General features: G+C 39.0%; 1 protein-coding gene across 1 annotated transcript in view; it reads left to right on the top strand.

The window, feature by feature from the left end:
- The first annotated feature begins 232 nt into the window (after window positions 1–232).
- Window positions 233–14,906, top strand: part of LOC115769593 (exostosin-1) — a 73,394-nt gene continuing 58,720 nt past the window's right edge. Inside the window, exon 1 of the mRNA XM_030714519.1 lies at window positions 233–1,686. Within this exon, the coding sequence (XP_030570379.1) occupies window positions 899–1,686 (788 nt within the window). The 5' untranslated portion in view covers window positions 233–898. The remainder of the gene's footprint in view (window positions 1,687–14,906) is intronic.

The raw sequence follows: 14,906 nt of genomic DNA, 5'->3' as shown, positions 1-14,906 counted from the left end.
AATGCGAGAATAGTGCACCAAAAATATTGGCATTAAGCAGCTAATAAAACAGCATTTGCGTATTTCAATAATATTCTTAATGGTTGAATATATTTTGTTTAAAAGTTAACGTCTGGCCTGGCTCTGGCAGCGCTTGGCAACTCTGTCAATGTTTTGACAGTTGGTTAACGCTCTCACACACGCTCTCTCAGTCAGTGGCTCTCCGCTGCTGAAAATGATTCGTGTTGCGTTGTGTCGCGTTCGCATTGTTTATAAAACAAATTAATTATATTTATTATTAGTTTAAGTGGTAAAGTGGTTGAAATTGTGCAATGCAGCTGCACGCGCCGCGCAAATGCGTAAGAGCATGAGATATGCTAGCTGCCAAGTCGTCGTCGTGGTCGTCGCTGCCGCTGTCGACGCCGAACTCGTCGCGCCAGCTAATGAAAAATATACGTAGAGAAAAATGCTTAAATATATTATAAAAAATTGAATCAAAATAACCAAAAAGTGGCGTCAAACGTTTAATATATGTATATGTGTGCTCAGTTCAGGCAAGTGAAATGTGTATGGAAAAGTTGCGCGCAAAGACGTCGCAGCCAACAGCAACAACAACAACAACAACAGCAACAACAACAATACCAGAGAAAGAGAGAAAGAGAGAGAGAGACGCGAGAGAGGGGCTGCTGCGGCGACCGTAACAAACCCAACAATAACAAATAAAAAGAAGCAGAGCAAAATGCGTTTAGACTAAGGAAGAGATAATATAGAAGCATCACTTGCTTAAACGCCTGCACCCCTCCCACCCGTAAGCAATCGACTTACCAAATTAACTTCTAGTGGATCCAGCACCAAAACATCACAAAACCCAGCAGCAAACGCAGCACCCAGTCGGCACCCCAGCTGGACTCTTGTTATCATGCAGGCTAAAAAGCGTTACATACTGGTCTTTGTCTCGTGCGCATTTCTGGCATATTGCTATTTTGGCGGCTACAGGCTGAAAGGGGCGCCGCATCGACCACGGCGCGCCCAGCACGAATCGGCCAAGGATGGGGGCGTTCAACCGTACGCACAACTGCCTAGCTTTATGGGCTATGAGCAGCGCCAGCCGCTGTCCAATGAGTCGACGGCCGTTGCTGTCGCTGCCAAAAGGAAGCCGCCAGCGGCTGTTTGTCGCATGGAGACGTGCTTCGATTTTACCAAATGCTACGATCAGTTTCTGGTCTACGTTTACCCGCCGGAGCCGCTGAACTCGCTGGGCGCCGCACCGCCCAGCTCGGCCAACTATCAGAAGATACTCACTGCCATACAGGAGTCGCGGTATCATACCAGCGATCCCGCCGCCGCCTGCCTCTTTGTGCTGGGCATCGATACGCTGGACCGCGACTCGCTCTCTGAGGATTATGTGCGCAATGTGCCATCGCGTCTGGCGCGCCTGCCGCATTGGAATAATGGACGCAATCACATCATCTTCAATCTGTATTCGGGCACCTGGCCGGATTATGCCGAGCACTCGCTTGGCTTTGATGCCGGCGAAGCCATTCTGGCCAAGGCCAGCATGAGTGTTCTTCAAATGCGTCACGGCTTCGACGTTAGCATTCCGCTCTTCCACAAACAGTTTCCCTTGCGCGCCGGCGCCACCGGCTCTGTGCAGTCCAACAATTTTCCCGCCAACAAAAAGTATTTGCTGGCATTTAAGGGCAAGCGGTAAGCCAAACGAGAACAATTTAATCTACATTTAAGTGTTTAAGCCTCATTCCAAGTGCTTAGTATTTGTATGATGAAACAATCGTACATTCGAAAAATTTGAAATATGGCATATTTTGAGGATAGTGGAATGAGGCTATTATTCTCAAGTTAAAATAGTTTTCAACTACAGAAAACCTTATTCAATTCTGTCATCATCAGACATTACCATCGACTCCAGGCTGACACATTGTCAGTCCTTGTAAGCTTAAACTCGTTGCGAACTTTAACGCCCCAAGCGACGAAAAATAGCAAGGCGACCAAAACCGTCTTTTTGTTGCATGTAATACATATTTCAGAGTCGACTTGACTGCACTACTACATAAATTATAGACTTGGGTATATCAAAAACTTTGTATACCCTAACCCATTTAACATGACAATAAAGGGTATGATGGTTTTGTGTAAATGTATGTTCAAAATAGAGGTTATTATCTCCGACCTCATGAATTGTGTAAATTCTTATTCAGCACCAAAAGTCGAGTTGATCTGGCTTTAAAATGCATTTATATTTATGCTAGAAAGTATATCCCTTAACTTATTTAATAGGCTAAAAAGGTTTAAAGCTTCGATGCATTTTCTGGGTCTTATAGCTTAGGGTATTCCCTACTCGGGCATTCTTGTTTTATTCAGGCATTTATGACCGACGCTATGTTTCTACATGAATAAGTTAAATAACAACCATATCAATCAGTAATGTCACGCTTGTCTGCAAATACATTTTATCCTCAACAATAGGAAGATACTTTTCTTCCATGTTTTAATGTTTAAATGCATTTGTAATATATGAGTACTTCCTTTAGTTAAACTAGTTACTATGCGATTGTCATATTGATAGATGAGTTTGTTTTTAAAACAACTAACAAGAATCTACTCAGACTCGGACTCCTTAAAATGTTGTTTTTCATTCAAAATAACAAATCAGTTCCTCGAAGTAGTTACTCACTTTGTAGTAGTCCTTCTAAAGTAATGTGACTTTGCTATGCACTTGCAGTTTGTGCGTTTATCGAGGAGTGTGTGTTTTTTTTCGGATACAATTTTGGACCAAGCACTGACCCTAAAAACTTCATTTCATTCCATTTTGTTTGTTGATTTTTTTTGTCCTCGTTAGGCTCAGTCAGGCGGCAAATTGCAGGTTGCAGCGATCGATTGCAATGCCAGAGAACTGGTCATTCCCAACTTTTGGTGCCATCCAAATTGAAAAATTGTCTAGCAACGCGTCCCATTCATCATGTCCCGTGGCTCGTCCTCGTGTTCGCCTTTCTCCTTGTTGCCAGCCCAGCTTTTGTTGCGCTTTTGTTTGTCTTCGCTTTATTGTTGTTTACTCGCTTGTAGCGCCCACTTTTGCCACAGGCGCTTCTTTTGACATGTAACTCGATTCAATAACAGTGCCTCAGGCAGCAAGACCAATGGACTGGGCGCCGGGCGGCAGGACAAGGGGAGCCGAGTACACTGCGAAAAAAAAAACTAAGAAATCATTATTTAACTCGTGGCTGAAAATCGTTTCGAGAAACCTTAATGCTTTTTTTCTTAGTTAGCTCTTTTTCACTTAAAGTAAGCTTGACTTGAAATATAAATGAAAAATAGTTTGCTTGAAAACTCACGAAAAAGTAAATTAAAATTCTTACATAATTCAGATTTATTGTGTCTAAATTAAGACAAAAATATTTGTCTCTAATTGCCATACAGTTTTTCAAATTGAATCCCATTTGACTCTTACTTAAAATTCATGAACAGCGTTGCAAGAATTAAGTAATCCAAACTTAATTTATGCTTTCCATTTTTTTTCCCGTGTATGACCTCTGGCTTATTGTTTGTCGCTGCTGTTGCCGTCATGTGGGAGTCACCACCTGCGCCTGACGACGTTGAAACTGGTCAGCCGTGGACCCCGTGTCCTAGGTCCTTCCGCATACATGAGCTCATTGCGCTGTAATTTAAAAATTGATTTTTGCTGTGCAGGACAACTTTCTGGCAAAGTTTATAATATGTTTTGCTGGCAACTGGAGACTCCCCATGCTTAAAGGACGTTATTAATTGAAGTGGCGCAACGCACACAATTAACACAGCGAGTGGTAGCAATTAATACATTTATGTACATAAGGACAATGGAAATACGTCGTCAACGTACTTTCTGCTTTTTCTGATAATTCAGAACGTTTAAAATGAAGCTATCATCATGCAGAAATGTGTGTGCGCGTATGCTGTGTGTGTATGTGTGTGTGCCTGGCTGGCACTTAAGTTAACTGCGGCTTGTGGGTGGCAGCCACTGGGACGACACGGGCGACATTTGCCATAAGATTAACACAAGCAGCCAACAACAACAAGCACAACAACCATGGCAAACAGCAGCTGGAACACGTTGGAGGGCACACCAAAGTGATGTTAAAGTTGTTAATAACACTCGCACACATCGTACAGATACACACACATACACTCACGGAATCGTGAATGACTCCTGCGCGCGCGTTGGAGCTGGACACATGGACAATTAAAAGCGAAAGCAACATTACATGCGGAGCCACTTTACAATTTTGTTAACCTAATGACAAACCCAACAAAGCTACACGGCCAAGAGTTACACTATATATATATATATGTAGATTACGAGCACTCGCCAGGTTTTCAGTTTGTCTCAGTTTTCCGTCCTTTTTCCAACGGTGCGCGTTGATTTTCTCAATTATCATAGCTCGTTTTGCCATGCAGAGCCTTTATAATTATGGCCCACAATGTGTGGCATGTGCTGCGCTCTCAGTCTGCTGCAACTACGGAAGCTGTGTATCCAGCTTTAAACACACTCCGCATAAGAGACATAAAGTCCCCAACACACACATACACACACACACATATATATATTTACGTAAACGACGGGTGGGGGTGGCCTTTGCGACTTTGCTTTTCTACGCAACGATGAAAAGTTTTTCTTTTCGCATTTAATTGCTCGCCATTGCTGCTACTCACAAATATCTCTATCTCTCTCTCCCTTCTCCAGTCTCCTTTTCTCGCAGCCGCTTGCTCTCTCTCTCTCTCTCTTTTCTATCTTCAAGTGAAATTTGTGTGGCAGCTTGCTGTGAGCTAATCTGCGGTTGGGAAGCTGCATTTGCCACTTGGCAGCTTTGCATGGGCGTACCCTCAATATGATGATCCCACAAGCTTACTTCCCTGATAATCAAGCTGGAAATGACTCGCTATCAGCTAACTGCTCGTGTTTAGACATTTCATTAGCGAAAGTAGCTGCTTATTCAGCTGACTCACATACAACAGTTTATTGATAACATGTTGCTGGTGTAATAAAAGTTTTAATAGCTCAAACAAGTCGTGTTTTTTTTTGCTCTTGCAATTGGTATGAGTTGTCGAAATGTGAATAGTTTTGTATGGTTATTATAGAATTTCTCTTTCTCTCTCATTTTATAGCATACATATTTGCCTTATCGAGTTCCATAAGAACATCGTACAGCTATCGAAAATTGCACTACTCACCGAATTCAAGAATTATGCACAAGTTCGATTATGTTTTTAACCAGACTAGTATTTCTTATGTGCAGGGTTCGCTTAGTCGTAGGAGAAAACTTTTTGCATTTCACAGTTCTTATAAACAAACTCAAATGATATGATACGTTATCTTCGTAGAACTACTTTTCAATTTGACTGTTATCGATATACTATTGCCAGACAGTTCATGAGTTTGTTATTAAATTTAGTCACTTTAAGTTGAACAGAAGGCTTACAAATTCTCTCTGATTTTGTAACCTACTCGTCTTACACACTTATTTACTTACTTACTTCATTTACCCACGACACCATTGCCTTAAATCTTCAACTCTTCATCATTAGCTTTTGTTACACATTGATGGCATTGACATATGTTCCCTGTTATTTTATGACATGGCGAGTGACTTACAGTAAATGGAAATCAATTTAGCAACATTTTGTATTTTATTCCCCAGACATTTGAATTCACTTTTATCCCCGACATACGGTGAGAGAGTAAACTAAACTTTCACACCTTAAGCCAAACTGTGTGGCACGACTTGAAAGTGAATGCTTGCCACAGTTGCCCCAATGCTTCCTGTCACGTTCCTGGATTCTTATTAACTTTTTATATCTGAGTTCATGATGTGTGAATTTCATATGCTCGATAAATACAAACATATTACAGCAGCTATTTCCACCCTTCGCCAACCTTTTGTCGCAGTCTCTGTCGTATACACAAACCCCAACACTAAATAAAGGAAAATAAAAAAATAAAAGCAGCGACAACTTGCAACCAAGCTTTTGAATTGGTTCAGTTATTTTGCAGTTGTTTTTTGCAATTAGTTATTTGATTGCCGGATTTTTTTTGCCTTCTTGCAATCAGGGATGACTTTTTAGTTGCGCTTCTTTCCAATATTTCTGAAAAGCTATTGCTGAATTGTTCACATTCAATAGTTCATTATTCATTGAGCATTTTGCAGGCAACAAAAACAAAAAGATTAGAAACAATCGATAATTGCGACTGTGAAATTCCCAGAATTGGATATAGAAGTATTCTCATTTAAGCCTTAGACCATAATAGTTCAATAAACTATTAAAAATTCTAATTTAAGATTATTTATTTATCCTCTCTAATTTACCCTAGACTGTAAACGTTATTGCGGGGTATGTTTTTCGTAAAAGCATACCCCTTTACAATTTTCCTCTGCATTATTACGGCTGCTTTCAGTAAAATTCTTGCTGCTCATTAAAAGCAACTTCGCTGGAATAGAAATTCATTACCTTTTATTCACAACAAAGCAAGTCGCTGACGAACGGGCAAAGGGCGGGAATTTCGAATTCGTTGAGCGATTTGATTGACTGGAGGCAGCCAAAAAATGTTTGCCAGCGGTCGCAGAATTTCTACAATATACTTGAACATTTGCTGGCTGCGAGCTGAATATTGCTTTTGGGCTTTCTGGCATTTCGCATGCAGCTCATGTCGATGGCTCCTATCAGAGAGGGTGCTGGTTAAATGGACCGTTGGGTGGTTGGGTTTGTACGGGGGCCTTCAATGCCAATTGCATTTTGTAGAGCACATTCTTGCGCTCAAATTGCTCAAATCAATTCGATGCGGTTGCATTTCGTTGTAGTTTCTAAAATCAGCTTTGGATGCCGACACCACCCCTCATTGGCCATTTCACATTCCGGCTATTGACTTAATTTATTTTTAGCAAATCCGTTGTAAGGGGGCGTGCCGGTTGCCAAATATTTGCCAGTATCTTTTACTTTTCGAGCGTGAAATAGAAGCAATAAAAATGTGCAGTAGAAAATATAATTTCGTTCTGAAAATCTATTAAAATGGTTTATGAGAAATGCGCTTAAATCTGAAATTGCTCAAAATAAAATAAACTTTTATGTTTACAACAGTTGGAAATGAAACAAAAATGAACCGGTTTGCAAAACCAAACTAGTTCTTTACAACTTCAGCACTACAAAAATAACTTTTAACTTAACTTTTAGCATTTAACAAAGAAAATAAAAGTATATTCCTAATAGGCCAACTCAAGCTATAAATATGTCTCCCCGCTCCTGGCAATTATTGGCCGTAATTTCATTTGCTGCCTTGAACTGTCATCAATCGCTTTTCGGTCTAATAAACTTTTAGATATTCCTTATCCATTTATTGCCGAAATGCTTTTAAAGTTAATTTGCCGCTGTCTGTGAAACACATAGAACATAAAAGATTATTTATTTATGCTCTTTAAGTTGGTAAAGCAAACGGGACGCATTCCCACTCCCCGGCTATGCCGAAAGTTGTCACTTAAGGCGGCAAATCTGCATAAGAATACACAGAGCTTGAAGAAAAATGTGAGTTAATGTCATTCAGACAATGGCCCCGACGACAGCAGCTGAAATTTGAGACAATTTAGCAAGAGTTTTAAATTGCTGGCGGCTGTCCAGTTCGCTGGCTGCTTCAATGTCCATCAAATGGGACGTTGTATCGTTAGATAAACCCACATTCTAGACAGAATGAAATGCTGGGCGCGTAATGAGTTTTTTTTTGTTTGCTCCGATTTTGGCGAGGGGTGCGATAGATCGCAATATTTCACACGCTTCGAAGAGAAAGGGAGCAAGAGAGAGAAAGGCCTTGCACTGAAACGCTTTAAACTGTGGCTCAGTTTCTAGTGGTTTCTGGTGGTTGCAGGCATCGGCACGTGCCGCCAATAAGGAAATAAATCGCATAAACTGTTTGAGCCGCTTACACGTCATAAGTAAAAGTGCCAACTCGGCAGTTGTTGTGCTTGTTGTGCTTGTGCCTCCTATTGGGGCGGGTTGGCAGCTTGCCCCGAGTTGCTCGGGGCAGATAAGGTTACGACCAGCTACTTCTCTGGTTATTGGCATCCAAACACTCAATGTGTAGCCCACAATCAATTTCAGGCATTGGCATATCTTAAAGCGTAAAACGCCTTGTCTTTGCCAATAAAAGTATCGGGTTGTATGTGTTGTTGTGCCCCAGCAGAGATGGCCACAGGACTCACATATAATCCATGGAAATTGCTTTAAGGGCAGCATTTTCTGTTCGCATTAAGAAAATGCTCGAAATATGTGAAATTTGAAACTTTTTTATTGCCTCAAAAATTGTTTCATGCTCCATTAAGTGCTTAAAAATTATATGCCTACATTCAAATGTTATGATATGTGTGCCTTTTTTACAGACAGATAGATGGAATCACTATTTTATTTAGCAGCCATTAGTGTTTATTATGGCTCAGTTAGGTTTCCCAAGTGTATCAAAATCCAACTGTTATATTATATACCTTCCCTAGCATAGATCAGAGCAAATAAATTTGAATTATATACGCACACACACTAGTTAGTTATTATAACTTGCCTTTACACAAGCTAGTCCATATTAAGTAGTGTGTTGCCTTAGTTACAAATGTCCTTTACAATATCTATTTGCCATAAAAGTAGCATACATTTCTACGAACTCCTCATGCAGCCATTTATTTTATTAGCAAGTTATCGAAGCTAATTAACATTCCTTTATATAACAGAATTTCGCCAGCCAAAAAGTTTATCCACCTAGTTTTGGGCCCTCAACTAGTTTTGGTTCTTAGAATGCAACAACAAACGAATTATAATTCAATTGCGTTTAATTGAGTGGTGCGGCTAGTCCAGAGAAACCACCACAACCACTAGGCCACAACCATCTAGAAATAATTCGCATTTCATTATGTGATTATGTTTCCACATAATGCTTGGCCGCAGATTGGACCAACTCCAGCTGGGGGAGGCGAAAGGAAGCGATGTAATAAAATAAAATAAATTTAATTGTAATTTAATTTTATATTGCGGGCGGGCGGGCAGCTGGGGAGGGATCTGTCCATTTTGCCGCACATATTTGGCCTAAATACGAGGCGATTCTTCAAGTGCCATACCAAGCCACCCAAAATCCCACAGAGATTCCAGCTGCTGCTTGTATTTGTTTATGTAATGCCAGAGTAAAAATATTTTTTTAATTATGCCTATATATATTTATATATATGTGTGTATGGGAGTTGCTTGTGTGTTGGCTTTTTCACTTGGCTGCCAACTGCTGCTCCTGTGTCCCCGTCCGCGCACTTTCATTTTTCAGCTGCTTTCATCTGCTGTTGCGGTCTGTGTCCGTGCTAAATGCGCATATGGCGCGAAATGAATTTTGCACGGAAAAAGAACAACAATTTACACACAAATACACACACACACACACATACACAGCTGAAGTAATAATATGTCATGTGTGCACTTTTGAACCTGCCCGCCAACCCACTCGCATTTGTACCTTCAGCTGCTGTTATGCATTAATTTTTGTTTTTATACTCTGAATTCGACAAGGTATATGTGCGAATCATGGCAGCTTAGGCAACAGTTAAGCAAAACACGATATATAAATATTTTACATTTGTCGGATGTCTTAAAGGTACATTTTATTTATTTTGAAAAGACCTCAAACTAATCTACCCTTACAGAAAATGTCTATGCCTAGATTAGGCAATATAAGCAGTATTTTCCAAATGTTATACTCTTTCACACACAACGTAAAGCCGTAACACAAAAATATTGCCTACTTTTTGGGGCGCTTGTTTTAAATTTATGCGCCTGAAAGTCCATGAACATAAACTATAGATGCTCTTGGCGTGTTAATATAATTATGATAAAATGCGTCACCGCAACGAGTTGAGTGGCCAAAAGCCAAAATGAAAGCTAACATTTCCTCTCGTTGTGTTGCCTGTCCCCTGCGCGCTGCCCGCTTCGGCGTTTGTTGCGCCTCTTGTTGGCCAATTTGTTGCCAGAAACACGCAGCAACACTTGAGTACACGCGTAGAAAACAATAAATTTATAAACGCTTTGCCTCCGAGTTGCCAACAATAATGGCGCAAAATATTGCCACTGGACAGCGAAGGGGGCGCATGGCCCGGCGGGGGAGCCTGACAAATGCGCGTGTCAGAAAGGTGGAGCGGGGGCGACTGTGTGTGCGTGAGTAAGGGGTTTAGGTGTGTACGTGCGCAGCAGCGCAGTTTGTAAAGTATTTCGTTGCGACTTTTGCGTATGGGTTAAAATGCCTCATAATACCCTTTTAGTAGGGTGTCTTAGCTGCGACACGAGTTCATAATGCCTAAGAACTATATGCTATAATAACAATGTTATTGTTTTTTAATGTATCAGCCTTTAATTAACATTAGATATTAATTATAATTTTTTTTAAAGTGATGTAATATTGATATCGATTGTTTGGATAAACGATATACTATCGACACACCATACTATCGGGGAATATTTAATTAGTAAAAATCATTGGCTGTAAAAATCTTAATTAAATAGCGTATAGATATTTAAAATAGTTCCTTAATTAAATAAGCTTAAGCTTGGTAGTATCAAGAGTTTCTAAAAGTACATTTCTAGTAAAATCTAAACTATCGATGGTTGCAAAAAAATCGATATACACAATCTATCGACAGTTTTAAAGAGTAGTTAAGTAAAAAAAGGAAAAAAAACAGGAAACGACAGAATTATTGTCAGTTTAACTTGCATTTAATAACTAAAAACAATTATTAAATATTTATATTATTATCTTGGCTCTGATAAAAATTGTTATGGTAAATCAGAGTCTAAATCAATGGGCGGCACTGTCATATTTATGCAAGTAATGCTTAGGAAAACTATCATAAAGAGAGTATGCCGGTGACAACATATCAACAAAGCTGCCCGGACTTCATTTTCAAAAATAATACAGTGCAAAGTGAGTTACAAAATGGTTTCGCAGGATGTGTGCAAAGGAACCGCGTCATGTGTGTGTGTGTGTGTGTGTGTGTGTGTGTGTGAGGGTGCGATTGCCGTTGCCAAACAATGAAACTTTACTCGCTGATCTCGTTTTTTATTTAAGGGTGTGTGTACACGTGCTGTTATTGTTGTTATTGTATTTTCATTGTTTGTTATTTACTTTGACACTTTGGCATTGTCACATTTTTAGTTTAGCCGGCGTTATTTATGGGCTAAAACGTCTCGTGCCGCCGCACGTTTCAAATAAATTGATTAAATTTCATGACAATTCATCATGCCACAAAAGGCAGCAGCAGGAACAGCAACAACAACAACAACAACAACAACAACAACAACAACAACAACAACAACAACGGCAACAACCACAATAACCACAATTTGTGAGCTGCTTCAAGTGGTTTTTAAGCAACAACTTTGCTCATAAAACATGGCACAACTTTGCCACTATCCTTGTCTAACTCAACACTCCTCTACGCTAGGCCATCTGCCTCTCTTTCGCTCTATCCACATCTCTAACTGAGCTCTTGTGGCACTTGCGACAACTGCTGTGGCATTTGGCAAGTTTTATTCCTGTTTGGGCTCCTTGATATGATTATTATTATGCATACAAAACTCATAAAAGCCGCACACCGCTCACAAGACAAAAAACCGCAGCTGATTTTTGTGCGCCAATTAACAGCACCCACTTTAAGAAAAACAAGAACAACATTAGATCTGACATAATGAATATTTGAGAAGCGCTTTTTAATTGAATTTTCTCTTTGTGTGCTTCAATCTCATTAACATTTCTTTTTGTGTGCTAAGGATGAAATGGAAGCAACAACAACAGCTACAAATGCAAAAAAAAAATAAATAAATCAAAATAAAAAACGTATGCCAAAGGATTCCGTAATCAAATTAAAAACCAACTCAAGGCACATTTTTTTTAAGCACATAAATAATTACATAAATAAGTACTTTTATGTTATGCAAATACGGAGCAGACATGCGAAAGCCGATTTAATTAAATTTTCCCTCTATTTGCTTTTGTTGGACTGCGCGCTTAGCAAATGAACTGTAAGAAGCGAATAAAAAGGCAACAAGCAAAAGGCATAAAAAATTTGAAATTATATATCTCTGTCAATATGGCAGAGAAGCAACCTAAAAAACCATAAAAAAGCTTTGGCTTTTTCTCTTATTTACTTTATTGTTGTTCGAATTTCAAACTTTTGCGGCGTTGCAAGCAGCGTATTTACTGATCAGAAGGGCAGAAAGATTAAAGAGGGTGAGCGTTAAAAAGGCATTACTGCTATTTTTCTGCAGCGTATTTATATAAAGACCACAAATAGCCCCAACTCAAATAAGAATATAGTCAAATTTGACTTTGTTAAATATTTATGCAAAAATCCAGAGAGATTTCAGTTGGAAATTTTAAAAAGCAAAGAAAGGGCACTGAAAGAAAAAAGTTTAATTTTGGCAGGCCGTAGATTAAATATCAGTGCTAACGTATTATTATTATTGTTTTGCGGATATATGAAGAAAATTGTAAAGCTTGCCATTGCTGAGTTTGATGAATATATCTTTAAAACGCAAACTTTTCCCATACAGAAACTCATCTTTCGACAGACTTATTCAATATAGTAATTTATGTTGATCAGATTTATCCCACATGTGTAGAATTTGTCAATGCCAATTTGGGTTAAGATATCTTAAAAAACTAAATGTTTTTTATACAACAGCTTAGCTCTTAAACGTCTCCATGCCAGCTTTATGATATTTCTGTCTGATGCTGATAAGTTAGAGATTATACTGCATAAACACAGACAGAAAGAAACAACCGAGGAGTCTGGCAAAAGTATAAATAATTAATATAAAACTTCTGAACAATAAATTGTTAAAATAGTATTCAAAAGTTATTTCTTACATTAACATATAGAGTAAAACTTATTGCCAGCGCCATTCATATAAACTTTGAAGCAAACTTAGTTGTGCAAATAATTGTTTTTAATGTTAACGCAATGGCAAATAGTTTCGCATCAAATAAATGCGTCGGTTTGTTTTAAGGAATTCAAAAATGAAATAAAATTCTGTTCTCGCGCTGCAATTCGAGACTCTAGCGGAAAAATCTATAGCACATTTTAAATACAAGAGTTTGCAGTCTTTGCCTTTACTTTAGTTTACATTTTGCGCTGCTTTTACTTTTTGCATTACCTACTGAAAGTTGGTGTCTTTTTTTTCACTTTGTGGCACCTGGTAAACATTTATAATGCATTTTTGCTTTTATTATGTTAAGTCCTTTATTTCATACGCGTCCCTGTCATTTTATAAACAAAGCAATAATGAAAAACAACAGCACGAATTTTTCTATTGTATGTTCTACATAGCAGAAATAATCTATCGTTGCCTGAGTTAAATAAATTTTCCTAAAAATCTATTTGTAGCGATATAATATAATATAATATATAAAAACACCGCTCCATTGATTAATCCGAGTCAACGCATTAACGATACTCCGCGCCATCTGTTAATTGTCAAATATTTACAAATAAACTTGTAAACATCAAAACTGTCAAGTCTACTGAGATTTAGCGCCGGTTCTTAAAGGTAACATTTCCGTGTTTCGGCCAATAGCACAAGCCAAGCAATTACTTGACACGAAACTTCTTACTGCTCTCGATACTCATATTAATTTTCCTTTATATATGCCCCGGGAAATACATTAAAAATGTATATTGCAAAATATTTAGTAAACGTATATTGCCTTCTGTTAATTGTTGTTGAATTTGAACCTGCGCTTTTGCGCGTATAAGTCCAACGCTCAGTCACCAAAGCCTGACAGGCTTAAGCACGTTTGCTCTTAGCGATTTTCATACAAACTTTGACCCAATTGCAAGTCTAATTTTCCGCACTTTCGACCCAAAAGAAGGTTTCAATAAAAATTTCAGCTTCATAGCTTTTAAGGTTTGGGCTTCGCGTTCGTTCAGTCAGGAGAAACTCAACGTATATAAATAGATTTGATTTCATTTGTTGTCATCTCTGCTTTATAGGGGGTCGAATCTTTTGGCGTCTGATGCAAGGAATTTGTGCTTTTTTTGCAAAGGACTTTTCATGCGGATAATTAAACAGAATACCAACGCCAAAAGGGGCGAACTTCTGGTGTAAAGAGAAACACGCTCAATCACAATTCTTTTCATAATATTCTTTCCATTTTGTTTAATATACCCAAAGCAGTCAATATTCGGTTGAGCGTGAATGAAAAGAACAAGTTGAGCTCGCGCTTAGTTAGTTAAAAAAAAAAAAACGAGCAGAAACATTGATGTTTGGCATTTGAGGTTTTTTTTTTTATTTTTTTTAAAGCAAAAACGACTTTAACAACATTTTGGCAGAGGCACATCCGCTTGGCCAGGATATGGACTGGCTGCAATCGACAGAATGTGCTTCAATGGTTTTCTAATGGACTCCATCCGCTATTTAATGCATCCCACACACATGCACATACACACTCACGCACACACACACACATGTGGAATAAACTGAAGTACGCAGCATCGTGGCAGGGCAATGTTCGTGCAGCGGCAATTTAAGTCCGAAAAAGGCGCACACATTGGCAGCTTGTAAAGATTAATGATCAGCACAGCCGTTGGCCCAGACCAGTGCAACATGATGCGATAATATGCGATTTTCTGGCCGGGCGTATCTATAAAAATCGCTTGGCTGCTGCTGCTATTGACAGAGCAATTGCTGCAGGACGAGTCGACCAGGTCGTCCTTGTCGAGCAGCTCAAGTGCTCGTGTGTATTTGCTGCTGCTGCTTCTGCTGCTGCCATTGCTGTTGCAGCAGCGACCTAAACATTTGAAATGCATGAAGTTATTCAATAAAATAAAAATTGAATAGCTTCTTGCAAAAAATTCTTTCTATTTGAGTTT

This window comes from Drosophila novamexicana, unplaced genomic scaffold (genome assembly GCF_003285875.2).
Source record: "Drosophila novamexicana strain 15010-1031.04,08,12 unplaced genomic scaffold, DnovRS2.1 tig00000008-arrow-pilon, whole genome shotgun sequence".
Classification (NCBI taxonomy): domain Eukaryota; kingdom Metazoa; phylum Arthropoda; class Insecta; order Diptera; family Drosophilidae; genus Drosophila; species Drosophila novamexicana.
The sequence above is the reverse complement of the archived record's forward strand: the minus strand, read 5'-3'. Positions and strand labels throughout refer to the sequence as shown.